This window comes from Colossoma macropomum, unplaced genomic scaffold (genome assembly GCF_904425465.1).
Source record: "Colossoma macropomum unplaced genomic scaffold, Colossoma_macropomum, whole genome shotgun sequence".
Taxonomy (NCBI): Eukaryota; Metazoa; Chordata; class Actinopteri; order Characiformes; family Serrasalmidae; genus Colossoma; species Colossoma macropomum.
The window spans coordinates 33,818,381-33,837,256 of NW_023494791.1; the positions used below are offsets into that span (position 1 = coordinate 33,818,381).

Genomic DNA, 18,876 nt, shown 5'->3' on the forward strand with positions numbered 1-18,876 from the left:
TACATAAACAGTGGCAAGAGCAATCTGCAGATATTGTGATGAAATTCTAGGGTTCTTTGAGACTTCTTCTAGAATCTGGTGTCAGGTTGAGTTTGCTGGAACTGTGTGGCCTGGACAAAATGGCAGTGGTTTTAAATCTCCTGCATTTGTAAATGATCTTCTGGACAGTAAAATATTTGATTTTCAGTGTTTTGGATGTCTTCTTAAACTCCTTCCCAGACTCATAGGCATCTACAACTTACTTTGTGAAGGCCTCAAAGAGCTGTTTTGATCTAGTCATGATGATACCACAATCTCCAAAAACAAAGAGCAAACCAGACCAGATATCTAAGGTTTAAATAAGACTAGTTTCTCCAAGATATTCTTAAATGGTGTTTTAATTATTTAGAGTTATAAGATTAAGAAAGGTACACCTAAATAAGAGTAAGAAAGGTGTACTTGATTTCAATTTGACAGAGTTGAAGTCGTGATATATGTAGGGATGTACTTCACATGACTGTATATTGCATTACATTTCAGTGATTGTGCTGTAGATTAGCTGCTAGAGTCTGGCCTTGTTATAATAAGTATGTTAAAAACGGTAGTCAACTTTAAATGATTCAATGCAAAGCACAATACAGAAGCCCATCACCAAACATTATCAATCATTATCATTATCAAACCCCTTAAATGAGTTACAGCCCCCAATCATTTTGGAATTAGGTTTGGATTTACCGATAGGGCTCAGTTTTAGTTAATCTCAGCTGCTTCTCCCTGCTATTGAGCGGCACACGCTTCCAGAGCATGCTCCAGTCCCATGCTCCTCTCGCAAAGCCATCCTCGTCCCCCCCGCCCTGGGGCTCTATGGAGTAAGTCTGGCCATTGATGGAGTCAATGAGAGGCACCGTGCACACCGTTCTACAGCCAGTAATGGACGATGGAGTAGGAGGGATGGGGGGGGGTACATGCACAACGCACATTCACATACATACAAACAGATGCAAACAAAGGCAGTACACGGGCACATTCATACACATTCACATCCACGGGGTGGAAGGGGAGACATACAAACAAAAAAGAGAGAGACAGAGAGGGGTTTAATGACCATGCACTGGGTGACCTGCAGGCTGTGTTTACCGATAGGGCTCGGTCTTATGCTTTCTCTTAGCCTTCTCCCTGCTGCTCAGAGGCACTCTCTTCCACAGCAGGCTCCAGTCCCAGGCTCCCCGCGCCAGCCCATCCTCGTCCCCGCCCTGCTGGGGCTCTATCGTATAATCATTGCCATCTATGTAATCTATCAAAGGCACTGTGCAAACCGTTCTGCAAATGTTAACCACACAACACAACAGCAATGTTATACTGTGGAACAACAGGAAACAGTTACCAGGGCCTGAGGCATAGCTGTCGTTATGTTTCAGAATTTACACATGTCGTCATGCTACAGTTATGAGTCAAACCTTTGCAGCATGCTCTCAAATTTACCCTGCATTGATATCTGAATACACAAATTCAGATTAGTGTCAAACAAGAAAATAACAGTCAATATATGCAAATACTAATGATCTAGGAATAATCAGAATGTATAGTACTGCAGAATTCATTACAATGTACCCTACACTGATTCTGAATACACAAATCCAAGTTAATATCAAAGGGCCGTACCGGTCTTTAGATATGGGGGCCACCAATGGGGCGTACCAGTTCACCCCTACTTCACAGTGAGCATCCAGATAGATCAACACCTGAGGAGAGTGAGCTACAGTCAAGATGTGTGCAATCACCCAAAATAAACATGCTACTTAGCCTCAGAAAGAATGCATTTTTTAGGTAAAAATCTGGTGCGTACCACATACAATCATGTGTGTGCCTTACAATCTGGTGAGCATACAACATTCTCAGGTGTGCAACAGATTCAGAAAATAGCATCTGATGCACAAGATATGGCATCCAGCACATACCATATAGTATCTGCTGCACACCTTATAATATCTGGTGGGCACATGACGGTTTACCTGTCCTAGAGAGGCTTTCCGGGCCCCTATACTCCTGGCCTGGATCAGTCCTTCTCTTTTTTCATTGCGAAACAGTTTGACCAGGCCGTTCCACTGCTTTATGTATTCCTCTAATCTCTCCTTTAGGTGAACTAGAAAAAGAAGGAGAAAGGGGAAGAGAGACAGAGAGAGAGAGAGAGAGAGGAGAGAGAGAGCATTTATATGCCCCATAAACAAGTCCCATTAAAAGCTCACACCTTTAACTATGAGTATCCAGCAACATGCTACACTCTTTCCTCAATGGGGAAAAACTTCACCTGGAAACAAGTTCATTAAAATTAAATGTATCATTATTAATTAATTAACTTGTGGTGCAGGATTTCTGTTTTTAAGCAATGCGAATATATGGGCACAAATCCTAAACAAGAAAAAAAATTAGTATTTAATGTATGGAAGGTTTGTTTCCATTTAGAGGGAGACAGAGAATTAAATGTACATAATATTGATTTTATATGTTAGCACTAAGCATAACTGTACAGCAATATTCGATATAAAAGTAAACAATTAAGCAGACAGACAAACTAGGAGAGGAAAATATGTCAAAAATATATTATGATGATACTTGAAGACACTGGAACAGACAATGCACTAGAAAAAAACAGGAGTACTGCATTTAAAAAGCCCCATTAAAAGTTTGAATACAATGAATACAGGCAATGAAACTAAATTAAACTGATCTCCCATCAGTAGGATGAAACCTTGGATTGCAACACATCACGTAAATGATCATGTACAACCCCGTATCCAAAAAAAGTTGGGGACACTGAGCAAAATGGAAATAAAAACAAAATGCAATGATGTGCAGATCACTTAAAGTCTATATTTAACTGGACAACATATCAAATGTTGATATGTTTTACTGTTGTTTGAAAATATATGCCCATTTTGAATGATGCCAGCGACACGTTTCAAAAGTTGGGACAGGTACAACAAAAGACTTGTAATGCTGGAAAAACACCTGGTGGATCATCTCACAACTAATTAGGTGAATGAGCAACAGGTCAGCAACATGATTAAGTATAAAAAGGCTATCCTAGAGAGGCTGAGTCTTTCAGAAGTATGGAAGGGTTCACTACTCTATGAAAGACTGCGTAGGCAAACGTTAATAACATTTCTCAATGTAAAATAGCAAAGAATTTGTGGATTTCATCATCTACGGCATGACGGCATAATATCATTAAAAGATTCGGATAATCCAGAGAAATCTCTGTATGCAAGGGACAAGGCCAAAAACCAATATTGGCTGGCCATGATCTTGAGGCTCCCAAGACACAATTCTGTAGTGGAAACCACTGCATGGGCTCAGGAACACTTCTGAAAACTACTGTCTGTGAACACAGTTCGACACTGCATCCACAAATGCAAGTTAAAACTCTACCATGCAAAGAAGAAACCATCTATAAACAGGATCCAGAAACGCTGCTTCCTTCTCTGGGCCCGAGATTGTTTAAAATGGACTGAAGCAACGTGGTCTGGTGGTCCTGCAGTCCAGGCCTGGCGCACACTGACAACATCTGACATGTTATAAAATGAAAAATATGACAAAGAAGACCTCAAACTGTTGCGTAGCTGCAATCCTACATAAAACAACAATGACAAAACATTTCCCTTTTAAAACTACAGCAACTGGTCTCCTCAGTTCCTAAACGCTTGCAGAGTGTTGTTAAATGAAGAGGTGACGCAGTAAACATGCCCCGTCCCAACTTTTTTGAAACGTGTTCCTGGCATCAAATCCAGACAGACAAACTAGGAGAGGAAAATATGTCAAAAATATATTATGATGATACTTGAAGACACTGGAACAGACAATGCACTAGAAAAAACAGGAGTGCTGCATTTAAAAAGCCCCATTAAAAGTTTGAATATAATGAATACAGGCAATGAAACTAAATTAAACTAATCTCCCATCAGTAGGATGAAACCTTGGATGGCAACACATCACGTAAATCATCATGTACAACCCCGTATCCAAAAAAAAGTTGGGGACACTGAGCAAAATGGAAATAAAAACAAAATGCAATGATGTGATCACTTAAAGTCTGTCCCAACTTTTTTGAAACGTGTTCCTGGCATCAAATTCAAAATGGGCATACATTTCTAAAAAAAAACAATAAAATGTCCCACTTTCAACATTTGATATGTTGTCTTTGTACTATTTTCAATTAAATATAGAGTTTATTGATTTGCACATCATTGCATTCTGTTTTTATTCACATTTTGCACAGCATCCCAACTTTCTTGGAAAGGAGTTGTAAATGATCATATCATATTGCCCATCTCTAAGATAGACGTATACAGTGTCTGTAAAGCCTCTGATAAAAAGCTGAAAGAACTGCTATGTCTGTACCATACCTTTATTGCTGAAGTCATCGATCATGACGATCTCTGCCAGGTATTTGCGAGGTGTCCTCTTGATGACGCTGTGCACAGTCCTCATCAAGGTGGACCAGCCCTCATTATGGAACACGATGACCACACTGGAGGTCAGCAAGTTCTCATCATAGTGCCAGTACTTACACCTAAACACAGAACATATATAGGGCAGAAGTTACCAGCACCACTACATCACTACAGGAACTATATTCACATACATTAATTTTACTGACCTTTGTGCCTTTAAGACTGATATACATAAGTGACCTCTGTTCTGATTGGCTGCCCTATATTGTGCCTCGTTCTAAAAGCAGTCTGTGCTGAAATGTGGAACAAACTGGTCAGTTCGGACTGAAATTCTCAGGGACGTGGAGAAAAAACAAACATCAGACAGTCCTTTAATCCTTTGGAAGGTTGCAATGATCCATTTGCTTCCCCACAGCCAGGAGCAAAATAACATTTAATCATTTTCTCCCATCTTCCACTCCAATAACTTTGCTACAGACTGTCTGCTGAAACAACACTCACTTCAACATGAATGAGCGGGGCTAAACTGCTGTAAGCTGAATGGGTGGTCTCATATAAATACGCTCATGGTTGTGACATCATCATGAATTCAAAATGGGTTATTTTTGCAGCTTAGTTTCTATATAAAAACTGTATAATTTTGGGAGTGAAAGGTTTGAAACATTATTAAAAACTTTAAATTGAAACAATGTTTATATTGTACATCAAAAGTCTTTTAACTAAGTAAAAGAAATTTGGTTTTGATAATATATTTAATGTGTACGTGTGTAGAATTGTGTCTAAAAGCTGCTATATCTGCCATTTCTGCTGTAACAGGATCTGGCCACGTATATGGGCACACACACACGCAATTATGCAAACACACACCCACACACACAGACTTAAGAATCTGCTGCTGCTGTAACAGGATCTGTGTGCATGCATGCGGACACACACACACACACACGCGCACACACACGCACGCACGCACGCGCACATGCCTCCCTACTGTGGAGGCCATCTGTGAAACAGGAAGGCAGCAGCCTTGCTCAGTATTTCCTCTCTGTGGAACACACCAATGCCCAACACGTTTCCTTATTCTCTCACTTACTCTCTTTCAATTTTTCTTTCTTTCTCCAGTTTTGAGTAAACAATGAGCAGTCCACATGCTTGAGCCACAGTATTTGAACAGTTGTGTGGAAAGCTTAGACAGAGATGGCACTAAACTCCAGGGCTGCAGTAGCCTGTGGCTATTTTTATACTGTTTGAGCACTAACAGATCACACACACAAACACAGAGAGTGGCGCTTGGGAGTTAAGGGAATTTCTGGGTCACATGGGGCAGAACAGCATCAGACTTCAAGCTTACAGTGAGAGAGAGAGAGAGAGACACAGAGAGAGAGAGAGAGAGAGAGAGAGAGACTTTTACTTCAGTGACTTTGAGTCACTGAACGACTGTATGACGAGTTTCAGTAGAGATGAGTTGTCCAGGCAGCTTTATTATAATTAAGGTTCAGTGTAGGTTCTCTTTGTAAAAGCTCTTCAGTGCAGTTTGCTAGAACATTTTTTCTGTGTGTGTTTGAGCTAGTGCAAGGGCGTTTGCAAATTCTCTGTCAAAACCACTTGCGAACAGGACAAAAGCACATGCGAAATGTATGCACATATGAATTTATGCTTTTATAATGTCACATATAAAAACATATAAGTCGTAACTCCATTTACTCAGTTACCAGGGGTGAAATGACTCATAAAAGTCATATTTCGGTTTTATACAGTAGTGTTTTGACCAAATATTTTTGCCACAGCAAAGGGCAGCTTTAGGTTTGTATTTCTACGCTGAAAAGGTGCATTTTGTTAATATGTTATGGTTAATATGTTAATGTTCCCATTTCCAGTTTATCAAATTTGTTTAATCCTTAGAACGTATAATATTTTAGAATGGCATGGTTTCTTAGCAGCATAGAAATGCTAAACTAACGCTGCGTTTTTAAGTGCCCCAATGTAACACGCTAGCCACAAGCTAATTTGTTAGATCCAAACTAACACACTAGCTACAAGGTAACATGCTAACCATGATAAAACGATAGGATACAAGGCAGTTTGTTGTACTTTTACACATACATCAGATAAATTAACTTCAGTAAAATTTTTGATGCATTTGGACAATTTTCAAATTATTACTTCTACACAAGTACATTTTGGAGGAAAGGAATTTACATGTATTCAGTACTATTTGAATCATTAGCATTTAGTTACTAATTCCTTTTTTGTGTTGGTGACAGCAATTGTACTGCTTTGTGAGCGGTCATGACTCTCACTTTGGAGCTTTTATTTTTGGCCAAATGGGTATAAAAATAGAAGAATACACCCTATGCTGAGAGAAAATTATATTCTACTTCTGTACTTCTAATCAAGAAGTCTTTTACTTGAGTAAAGGTTTAAGATTCTCTACACACCTCTGTTTACCATATACACACAGCATTGTTCAGCGCTAACAAGGGTGCTTCTCCCCTTGCTAGCACTGTGCAAGACTACGGCTGTGACCATAACAGATCCCTATTTATGTTTCATGGCACTATGTAGGTCGGCCTTTATCTGAATTGTAAAATAGGACACTGGTGTGATTTTGAGAGGACTACAATTTTTCAACAATGCAGTAGTGAACACTACTGAACAAATGCATCGGGAGTCTCTTGTTACAAAGCAAAGGACAGAGGAACCATGTCATTTCCTGCATGTCTTTTTTTTTGTTGTGGGCACTGTTTGGACAATCATCTGATATTAAACGTTTTGTAAAAATGGTGGTTTGTGATTGGCCATGTTACATGTCAGTTAAATGGCCTATCTTGTAGGGGTGGGCAGTATATTATCATTTTCACGATAAATTAGGTCACATTATGTTTTTTCTGAGCATATTGTGAACATTGTTACTACTTAAAGATCATTGAACAACTGCATGTTTCATCAAAAACAGAGGTTAATTAGTCTAATTAGGGATTCAGTGCAGTGCCAATAAATAACGTTGGCTAGTTGCACAAAAGCACAGTATAACTACCAGCATAAGCACTGTGTGCCTGAGGACATCTGCTGATGTCTTAGCTGACAGTACATAATGACTTTCTACACAAGATCTTTGCAGGATTTGGCAAAGATTACAACTGATTATGTACATCACATTCATCATCACTGATTTACTGCTGTTACTGTCTAGTAAAGTAAACGGTAAATGTAGCTAGTATAATAGCATTTGCCCACTCAAATCCCGGTATATTAGCAGCATACGTTTGCGGCTAATGTTTGGCCCTTGCGCCGTTTAAATTTGTCAGCCGCCGCAGCGTACAATTAAAAACAAAGACTTATAACTACTGATCATTTACTGCCTGCTGCTCATTATACAGCAAAAACACTGTAGGTCACTGTAACTGTGGACGAAGAATTAAATTTTGTATCCTAGTCTCTTGGACTTTAGATCGGCATCTTATTTAGAAAAGTGCACTGTATAATGACTGTAACTTACTGCATGTATAAATCTATAAGGTTGTCATTGGGAACCTGTTTGGTCACACAACGTTTTTTCTTCTTTTGCCTTCTACGGGCAACTGGTTATTCATGTGACTGGAGGAAACCGACGCAGGTTCCATGTCCATGTCTTTACCACTATTTAGTAAACAGTCCACCTCTATAAAGTACAGTATTACAATTTATACAGCAAAGTATTAGAGAGCTCGGATTCAATTCAGTCAAAGGCTACATTATTTACAGTTTTCTGTACAGTTTCCAGTTTCTTGTTGCAGTCACTGAGCCACAGTGAAATCCTCTCTCTCTCTCTGGCTCATCTGTCTGCTCACTCCTCTCCCCTTTACGTCTTTAAAGGGATGTGTCTGAGTGACTCATGGCTCTATAAAAGAGGCAAAGCCCTAGGATTAATCTTCTAAACAGCACACACTGACTTTCCCTGTAGGAGGTTTTGGGAAGCGTCAATTTGATTCGGCACCGCTCAGAACACCTGCAGCAAGATACAGCCTGGGCAAAGACATGGAGGAAGAGAGAGAAGACATTCCCATTTATTTCATTTGAAGTCACTTTAAGTACAGGGAAGGTACTTTACTTTTCAGATATTCTTTTTATTTTATTATATTTTATAAAATTATTATATAAAATTATAGCATTGTTATAAAGATTTTTGGGACACCTTCTTATATTTCACTTTTATGAAGTACAGCTGTATGCTAAGGTTTTAACACCCTGGTCAAATTACTTGTTTTGTTGATTTTCTAAGTAAAAATAAGTTAGCACATCCTCTACAGGGAAAAAAAACCCTAAATATAGCATTTTCCTGCAAATTTTGCAGAGTTTTTCTGAAATGCTGAGTTTATCGTACTAGAAGAAAATAAAACAGAAAATCTAAATTGTGCCATGACATTTGAAAAGGCCACATATATTTATTTTGTCTTGTCAATATATTAAGCTCAGCAATATACAAATAAACAAATAATAATAAAAAAAGAACAATTGTACATTAATATGTGCAGATGTGTTTCACACAACAACAACAACAACCCTCTGAATGTATAAGGGGGATGGGGAAAGAGGTATGGCCTCATATGGCAGAAAATTAGAATGTCAGTGAGCAACATGCTGATGCAGAGAAGTAATATGCGATATACTGGTTCATCCAGCATACCGGTTGAAATTCTTTTAAGGTATTAGTTTTGTCATTACTGTTATACAGGGACGCAAATAACAGCAGATAACGCAACATACAAACAGTGCAGAACACACTGATTCCCCCACCTCTCATGTAGCGAGTTGCAGCCTGAGGTAAGTTGCTTTAGTTTATTGTCTAAAGGAGCAGACATCAGATTGTAATGAGTTAATAGTTAGTTAACAGTTAGCTGTCAGCCATTAACTTAGCATGGAGACTAGATGGCTTTCTGTGTGAACTGCCTATGGCGCTCCTTACTCAGCCAGCTGCTTCATCCAGAATAACACATAATGAACAAAAATGGTTTACTTAAACATCCGAAATGTTCTATTTGGGGAAAAAAAAACAAAAAAAAAAAACACGGAATACACTATACCATTATATATACCAAAACTATCTGTAATCTTAATTATACTGTGACATAAATTTTGGCCATACTGCCTACTACTAATGCAGAGTAAAAACTGTTACATCAAGCATCTTTCATAACTTAATATCTATGTAGAAAAACAAAAACTGTAAAAAACTGTAGAATATTTATCTATCACTAAAGCTGTACCAATATCACCTTTTCTCTCTCATTGTCAATTCTGATAGCTGTCTTGCTGATATTCAGTTCATTTGAAAAAGATCAGTATCAATACTAATACAGAACCAGTATCATTACCAATCCATTATATGAAACTGGTGCATCACTACCTATAACAAAATACTATAAACCAGTATAATGCAAAACAAAAATAAGCTAATAAGACTGGGTGATTTACTGTGAGCACTATCATAACATGGAATTTGTTTTTCCCCCATCTCTGGATACATTTGATAACGTGCACAGATCAGATTATCTGAAGACATGTTTAACATTTTTCTAATGTTATCAAAAACAGAGTGGATAACCTAAATTTACGGTCTGAAAATTTCTGATTAATGATTTTTTTGCTTCCGATCTCAAGCATAAAATGTCTTGATTTATATTCAGAAAAAAGAATTAGGGCACTACTTTGACGTATATACAGCACTGTGCAAATGTAATAGGCATGTATTTATGTTTCTTCTAATGTCATGTAGGGCTTTTATTTGCAAATACACTTACTGCCAAGATAAACTGATTCAAACAATTAGCTTACATCCATCAGACTTTTGCATTGTACAATATGTATTTTTGGTTCAATGCAAACACCAAATACTATTGGTACAAACCAAGTCTGAAATCATGTGACCTGTGAATTTGCTCATGTAAAGTGAATAGCTCACTATTGACCTACTCTCTGCCTGTGAAACTGCAGAACTGGAAGGAATTGTGCTGCATTTGGAGTTACTCTCATCAGCACAGGGTTTAACCCTCTGTGAGTGCATGCAGGCTTGTGTCTGAGATAGTAGTTGCACAACAGTGTTAGCGACTCAAGCTACAGAACTGGAAGAGCAACTCACTCTCATGATGTTGAAACGTTAGAGAGCAAAACCTGAGTATAGGTCAGAGCTGCAGTATATGTGGCACGCTCCAGAGACAACTCTACAATGCTAACAGAGCTTCTACAGGCCTGGAATCAAATTAAGACGTGTCTTACTGTCTTACTTATTTCAGCTTTTACTAATTCTGCTGAACACTGTCAGTATTTAAGTTTCCCTTCAAAGTAGATGCCAGGACAAGACAGGAGGTGCAACATGCAAGATGTTTTTGGTAACTTGATAGTTGTGAAAACCATGACTGAGAGACTTTTATTTTATTTTTTGTATCTCAGTTTTTAGTGTTACAAAAAGAAACATGAGAAGTTCAGTAAAAAGTCTATCACAGTCTATCTAAGCCACTGTATTGTACGTATTGACTTCTACTACTACTACTACTTATAATAATAATAATAGTAATAATAATAATAATAATAATAAACTAAAATCTTCCATATGCATTATATATGTAAATAGATTTAAGTCACAGTGATAGTGAAGATAAGTGAATGTCCCATATATCATATGCACCATTACGCAAAGATAGCCATACAGAGAAGCACTTCACGTACACTGTAAAGTATGATGGTTCATCTATAATGTTACGGGGCTGTTTTTCTTTCAAAGGCACTGGACAACTTGGTTGGATCCATGGTATTATAGACTCCATCGAGTACCACCAGATATTCCATCAAATATCTGGCTGCCTAAACTGGGCTGTGGTTGGATCTTCCAGCAGGACAATGGTCTAAAGAACACCTCAAAATCAACACAAAAATGGTTTACTGAATACAGAATCAAGGTTTTGCCATGACCATGTCAGTCCCTTGACCTAAACCCCATAGAAAACCTGAGACATTCTGTATAGAAAAATGGTCTCAAAACTCTTGGCATCTGTTCTCCAGTTTCATTAAGAAGTCTGAAGACTCAGAGTTTTTATATTTGCAAAGGGAGGTTGCACAATGTTTTAAATGAAGGGGTGTCAACAATTGTTCACATCAGCCTCACATGGCGCAGTAGCTACATACACTTAGATTTTGGTTAACATTTTGAATGACAGATCAAAAGGATAAACAATGAAGATTTTATTTGTAGATATGACAGTATGTACATATATTAAAAAAAATTCTCCTTTCCTGCCTGCTTATTTTGGTAGCATGGAGAAATGCCTGACTGTTTTTATTAGCCTCAGTGTTGAGGACACGCTAGCGAAGGCAAGTGTCTGCCCATGCTAGTGATGAGGTCAACTGGTGTGGGCAAGAAGGAAGGAAATCTACCTCAAATGTTGTTAAAAATCACAAATAATAAATGTCACATTTTTTTCTGTTTTGCACAACTCATACACATTTTCAGGAGCTTACTTTGCTTGCAAAGGCCTACAAATGAATAAAAATAGCTTATTCATACTGCCGTATAAGTCTGCACCTCAAAGTTCATAGACTGGGTTACATATCAGGCTCCAGCATGTGACCAAAATAATCTGAAATTAACCTTAAAAGGCTTTGCAGACAGCGCCATCTTCTGGCGAGACTGAAAAACGAATTGGACATTTGACTTTCAAGTAGAGTGATGTATTAGCTTAACAACAATTAAGTCTATGATGTCCGAGATAAGATCAAAGGGGAATCAATAAAGACCCCTAGGCACAGAACAGGCACAGTACTGGCAGTAAATCCCAAACGTTACTCCATGAACCTCAAAATGATTTGATTCGATTATGACAGGAAATGATTCAATGCATTCTATCATCTAAAGTTTTATTACAATTAGAATTTTATTTTGGCACATTTCAGAATTATTTTTCAAAGTTATCCGAATACACAAATGTGTATTACACAACACACAGTACAGCAGTACAGACAATAAAAACAGTACACCAATTTATTTTAGAATTTGATGTCTGAAAAATCAGATAATGTTAAATTTGGCCAAAAATAAGCACTTCTATTATTATAATCAATTATAATCTATTCTAACATTCAATGCATTTTACACCCTCTAGCACTGAGGGTAAAGTAATGTGTCTGAAAGAAACATAAGCTGTGATCTAGTTCTAATGACAGTTACCTATTGTAGCCTTGGCACTCGCAACCAGAATCACACTTCCAATATGAATAAAAGGCTCTTTCAACAGAGGTGCCCTTTGTTTCAGGCCATGGCCGGTGTCCAGACATGGTCCAGAATTCTTCATTAGAATGAGTTTGTTTTCTGCTTGGGATTTTGTGTTAGCTAGGTAGGGGTATACAACATAAACACGCACACACATCTTACTGCAGTTCAATCTAGGATACTCACAGCACAGCATAACTTTACATTAACCAGATGTAGGTAAAGGTGCATGCAGGACAGAATAGAAAGAATAATGAGAGGAATGTTTGCACTGATAAACAAATCAGATTACAGGGCAATAACTGCTGCAATCTAAAACCAGTCAGGTCAGTTTCTGTATTTGACGTTAGAGGTTCTCAGCAAATGGTTGGGTTGAAAGGGAAAATGCACAAGACTGTCTACTTGTGTAATGTCTAAACTAAATATATAAATGTGTAATGTCTTAACTAAGTAATTAAGTATATAAATACACATACAAATATACACATGATTTTTTCCTATTTCAGAAACGTTGTTGCATGTATATATCGTCATATGTAAATGTCATGATGAATGGACCAAAAGAAATGACCCAAAATGACTTACATTAAAAGTAAAGTAGTTTTTTTTTCCTTTTCCAGTAAAGTTACCATTTTGGAGATATGAGGTTATAGATACGGTCAGTGCAGATGCATTCAAATAGCAGCAGCAGAGAAATGTGGAGACAAATAATGTGGAGTGCCAAAATAATCAATTCATAATTACTGCTGAGTATACATTCATGCTGAGTTTCAAGAAGGGATACAGCACCCAAGAACGTCAGGTTCGATACTTGAAAATAAGACATACCGCAGAATATGCGGAATACAGCAAAACTACAGAAAGGAAAGAAGTTTCTGTGGGTGATGAATCAAAGTGTCCATGTAATCCAACAAAAGCAAATGATTTTGGTCAAAATGCAAGGCAGTCTTTAACCATGTCACATTACTGTTTTACCAATGTGTAAAGGACATACATGACCAATTGCAGAGCTTTGTTATCACATTCTAAGTATTTTGCTCATATTGTGCAACGCTCCTACATACACACCCTTCAGCACCGTCACCAATCCTGCTCCTTCAGTCAGTTACGTTTCAGCCCAACTCCGACACACCTGTTCCAGCTAATCAAGTCTTTTGTAGACAAAAGTACAACTGAAGAAGGATTCACCTCTACTATAACTGCACTTGTCACTACCATATCAGTGTCACTGCCGTGCTGAGAGTGGTCTACCACCCATTCCATATCTAGTCAGCATGGGTCCTATGGTGGTCCCTGTCCAATGATGAATGGAGTAGAGGAGGCAACATCTTAAGGACTACAGTCAGTAACTGTAAACGTACAAACTACAACTCATCAGGTGTACCTGATGAAACAGCCAAAGAGGGGATTAATATAGACATTTTCTGTCTGATCACAATACCAATTTTGCTGTTGCACAAAAATCTCCATTTTCATCATGATTTTTTGTGACTTGCAGTTACTCTTTGCACTGTGTTACAATTTCATGATGAACAGACCAACAGAAGCAAAATCCTATCAGAAATATTATTACATTAACTTTCATTACCAGTTTAAACGTTTTTCCTTCACTTGTAAAGTCATTTTGGAGACGCAAGGTTTTGTTCAGACAGTGACAATATTGTAGCACGGAAGGTGGAGCTACCTGCAATTCTTTGCAATTGTTTCTTTTAACTATGTCTCATTTTTCTTATTTTACATTGCTTCTCTTCATAAAAAGGTAGTTTGAGTCATAGCATTTATTTTCAAAGTTTAGGTTTGAAAGTATTTTGCATGTTTTTCTTATACTAACCTTGATGTTTCAGATTTAGAAGATCAGCTTGCATTGCTGTCATATTTCAAATGAGGGTGACTCGTATTGCATTCATAGCATTTTGTCCTATGGTCTGGCAATTGCAAGTTCAAATCCTGGTGATGGCATGACAAAAGAGAAAAAAACCCCAAAAAACTCAATTACTCGCGATATTTTCATCGATGCCACTTAAAGCACAGTCGACTGATAAATCGGTCAAGCCTTAGCGTGTAGGCACAGACTATGAGTATAGCCCTAAAGGCAGAGAAAAAACTGGTTAAATCTAGTTTCTGACACACCAGTTCTTATGTGGAGCATTACCAAAGTAATGACACTCAGATAAGCCCCACTCTCAGTGAGAAGGAAGAGGCAGGGAAGCTTTTCTCCAAGCCATAACAGGGCCCAATTACATAAAATCAGCAGAATTTATGTAACTGGGCTGATATGGCTGTATATGGGATGTGATTATGCAGAACAGAGTTAATAAAAAGCCAAGGTCTGAGCAGTGAAGCTTTTCTTACTATGCTGTGCGTACTCTCACGAGCCTTCAATGCTATATCCAGTCACTGAATGTGACAGGTTGCCTCTAGGAGGAGAAGAAAAATGAACTTACACTTGTTACACCTGTAAAATAGCACTGTGCCACGTCACAGAAAGGCACTTGTTTGAAAAATAGGTGTGGCGTCACTGTTTAATCTTCTATAGACTCCACACGGGCATGATGGCTTGAGAAAAGAAAAAAAAAAGCCCACAAAAGCAGGCGACTATCTCTCCCTTATCTCCAAATATATTTGTAAAGTTTGCACCACCCACACTAATTCCACCAAGGTGTTCATAGTGAGATCAAAAACTAGGCTATTTTTACAAAGTTTGCCTCAGACAAATAAAAGCTCTTCAACAGAACTTTTTTCAGTTTTTGGCCAAGCTGCCTCTAATGAATTCAACTCTAAAAATCCTAAACCCTACATTTTAAAATTGATTAATAAAGGCCACTCATTTGAGTGAAGGTGTGTGCATAAAATAAACCTCTCTTTTCACTTTCACAAGGCTGAAAGATGAATCATTTTTACATTGAAATTGCAATTTGAAGTGCAATTTGAGGTGGGAAATATGACAGTATTTTATCTTTGTGATACATTTTATCATTGTGATACACAATGTACTTTTATAAGGATATCGTAGATATTGAACAAAAGGAAACTGACAGTTTCGTTAAAAAAAAACTGCAAGTCTTGTCTAATTTTAGTACATTACAGAACATGAGAGGTTGAATAAAAATCATTGTGCCCCAAGTTTCTGATGGCTGTTTTTTGTACTGTGCCTGTGTGTCAAAATATTGACCTTGAAAATGTCTGTGATACTTTTGCCATATGGCCCACATCTTAGGGCAATTTTAATTATAGTCTACATTATGAAGAAAGTTGACTCGACTGCCTGTAGATGAGTTAAACCAATCAAAAGCAACCAAACATCCATGTCCCTAAGATTACAACCAGAACTAACTGGCAATCTGGTGCACTTCGTCTCAAGCCAGAAAAAGGATATGCTAGTGTTCTTGCCTGAATAAATAAATAAATACATACATACATACATACATATTTCATTTATACAAAATAACTACAATTTAAAACACAGTTGCAAAACTAGTCAGAAAACACACAATTAGCCATGCTGACTAGGGTCCCGTTTTCAGAAACAACTGCACAGAAGGACTATTTTTAAAAACTGCACTTCACAATGTTTGCTGAATTTACAGTGTGTTAGAGCTCCATTTGAGTCAAAATAATCTCTCATACTGAAAGCGAGTAAAGGATTTGTCAACTAATGGTACACGTAAGGCATACACAAAATGTTTCCCTCTGAAGGAACTCTTTTTCATTTCTTTGCCATTTTATATTTAGTATACTTTTCTATTGTTATGATTACTTCAAAAAACAGGCCTTTGTCTATGAAAGGTGCTGTATAATATTTATGATGATTATTATTATTATTATTATTACTATTCTGAGCCATTCCAGCGGTCTTTCGCCAGCCCTGCAAATTTACTACACTCCCTCCAAACTAACTACACTGCTCTTTCACATCAAATGCAATGGTCTTGAATTGCACCAGAGGAGAGAAAGAGAAAAACCACACCAAGTGGAATCTCCACTTCAGAAGCACAGGTCTACCCTACAGCAACAGCAGGAAGCCAAGTCAGAAGGGCCCTAATTAGAGCGGGATGTCTATCACATCTCAGACTGGTATATTTGAAGTGGTTGAAGACTGTCTTACAAGCAGATTTCATCTGGGATCAAAAGATGTCTCAAAAGCTGATGTGTTAACAGCTGTACTGACAGATGTGGACAACAGCACAGTTTAAAAACAAGGGCTACCTGAATTTGAAGTCTGACCAGCAAATACAAACACAGGCTCCGCAACATATATGTTAATCGTTATCGTGTTATTAGCTCTTGTAACACTGACATGACAGAAGGCAACAAAATGCAAACCAGCGCTCTAATAAAATGCAGGTTATTTGCTGTTTGCTATGATCACTCTGATCATTCCAGTTATGTTTCGTGGATGTTTTGGTGAATTAAAGGCTAGGCTTGTGCCAGTAACAGAATCCTCTTATTCAGGGTAATGTGTGACTTGATGTTTAGCCCTTGTCAAATGGAACAACATAGTTCAATAGAGTGGTTGTAGTACATTACTATCCTTGATTTAGCCTCAAACAGTAATTAATCTAGTAAGAAAAAACAGAACTGTGAAGAATAAACTTCACCATCCAAGGCCATGGTGTTTGTTGCTGCTTAACTTAGCCTGATGCCTGTACTCCAAGGTCATTCCGCCTGATATCAAATTCTATGAGAGCCAAGACATGACAGTGGTTTTTCTGAGACTGTTTTGCCTAATGTCTGAAAACTGACACTGTGGTCTCAGAATGTCCTAAAAAGTACACCATAACATAGTTTTGTATTGGCATAATATCCACATGTTGCAATGGTACACAGTGGGATCCCCCAAGCACGTCCAACCAGCACAGCTCAACAGCCACATTTCTAAAACAACATCGTCTACGATATGGACAATAAATTTGGTCTTAATGTAGTAACATGTTTAAAAGTTAAATTCTGTTTTTTTAAACTGGTGGTAAATGTTTTTTCACTGTCAATGGCGAGTGTAACAGTTAACTGGCACCAAGGCTAGGCCTCATTAAAGCATTTACATGATCCAACAAATTAAAAGGATTTGGGTTAAAATAATACAAACTAGTCTTTAATTATGTCAATAGAGGTTCACTAGTTTCATCAGTGTGTTTTAATATAAAAATTTACCAAGAAAATTATATAGAAATTTAATAGAATATATAGAAATTTAATATAGAAAATTACCAAGCCCAAAATGGCAAAACATTAAGCTTTTAGCGGGATTAACAAAAAATCATTAAACAATTACATAAAGTAACTTAGTATGGGAGAGCTTTTCTCTTTGACTTCTTTACATGTTGAAGCTTTGTGGGTAAAGTTGCAGACAACCTTTTACAGAAAGAAGAGTCAATACTGTTCCACTCAGCACTGATTGGCTTCAAACTAGGGCTGGGCAATAAAACGATAACAATAATTATCGTGATATAACTCTTCCTCGATAGAGCGATACGACATGTTCGATAAATGTTCGATATAATACACCACTCTCACACTTCCACATTCAGCGAAAGCCTTGGTGGCATTTTCTACTGCAAAGAAAGAGAGACTACTCAGCTGTCGCCAGGAGAGGGCGCACTTCCGAGTTCTTCTACATGATTAGAGAGGGAGGGGGCCATGGGTAAGATAAGTCTTTAGCAACGGCTGAAACGCGGAGTTATACATTCCCTGTCTGAGTGGAGCGACCGACGATCTGTTCTCCTGTGACCGAGTGTGAGTGACGAGGTCAGTGGTGTAACGATACTGTCCTACAGCGAACTCACCTCTTTCCTAACACCCTAACCAGCTTTAGCAGCATTAAATTACAATCACAATCCTCACAACTAAAGCGCTGTTACAGCGCTCAGACAGTCATATTTTAGTATTAGTGCATTCCCAAGCAACGGAAGTGAAAGAAAGAAGTGGGTTCATGTAAATTACAGCCCTGATTTAAACGAAAGTAAACTGAGGAAGCTGTGAGGCATTGGAGAGCGGGAGAGCACTAGCTTTCCAGGCTAGTTGTTTTTAGCAGCTGGCTAACTTGAAGCAGCGCTCCGTCACTCCACAACACAGCGAACTGATGATACTGTAGATCAAACAAGACACAAAAGCACCGCTTTCAGTCTAAACGTACCTAAAAAGAGGACTCTGCTTTATCTGGTGTTGATATTTTGCGGTTCACCACTTAAACTACTACGATAGTATAGC

At 38.0% G+C, this 18,876-nt stretch overlaps 1 protein-coding gene across 2 annotated transcripts in view; it reads right to left on the reverse strand.

Annotated features, from left to right (window-relative positions):
- Positions 1-18,876, reverse strand: part of galnt7 (UDP-N-acetyl-alpha-D-galactosamine: polypeptide N-acetylgalactosaminyltransferase 7) — a 28,440-nt gene that overhangs the window by 6,576 nt on the left and 2,988 nt on the right. Inside the window, exons 3-6 of one of the 2 annotated variants that reach the window (XM_036574901.1) lie at positions 4,383-4,549; positions 1,992-2,122; positions 1,642-1,721; positions 715-897 (exon numbers count right to left, since the gene is read on the reverse strand). In XM_036574901.1, the coding sequence (XP_036430794.1) occupies positions 715-897; positions 1,642-1,721; positions 1,992-2,122; positions 4,383-4,549 (561 nt within the window). Of the gene's footprint in view, positions 1-714; positions 898-1,116; positions 1,300-1,641; positions 1,722-1,991; positions 2,123-4,382; positions 4,550-18,876 lie in introns of both variants that reach the window. The other variant, XM_036574902.1, reaches the window with a different exon arrangement.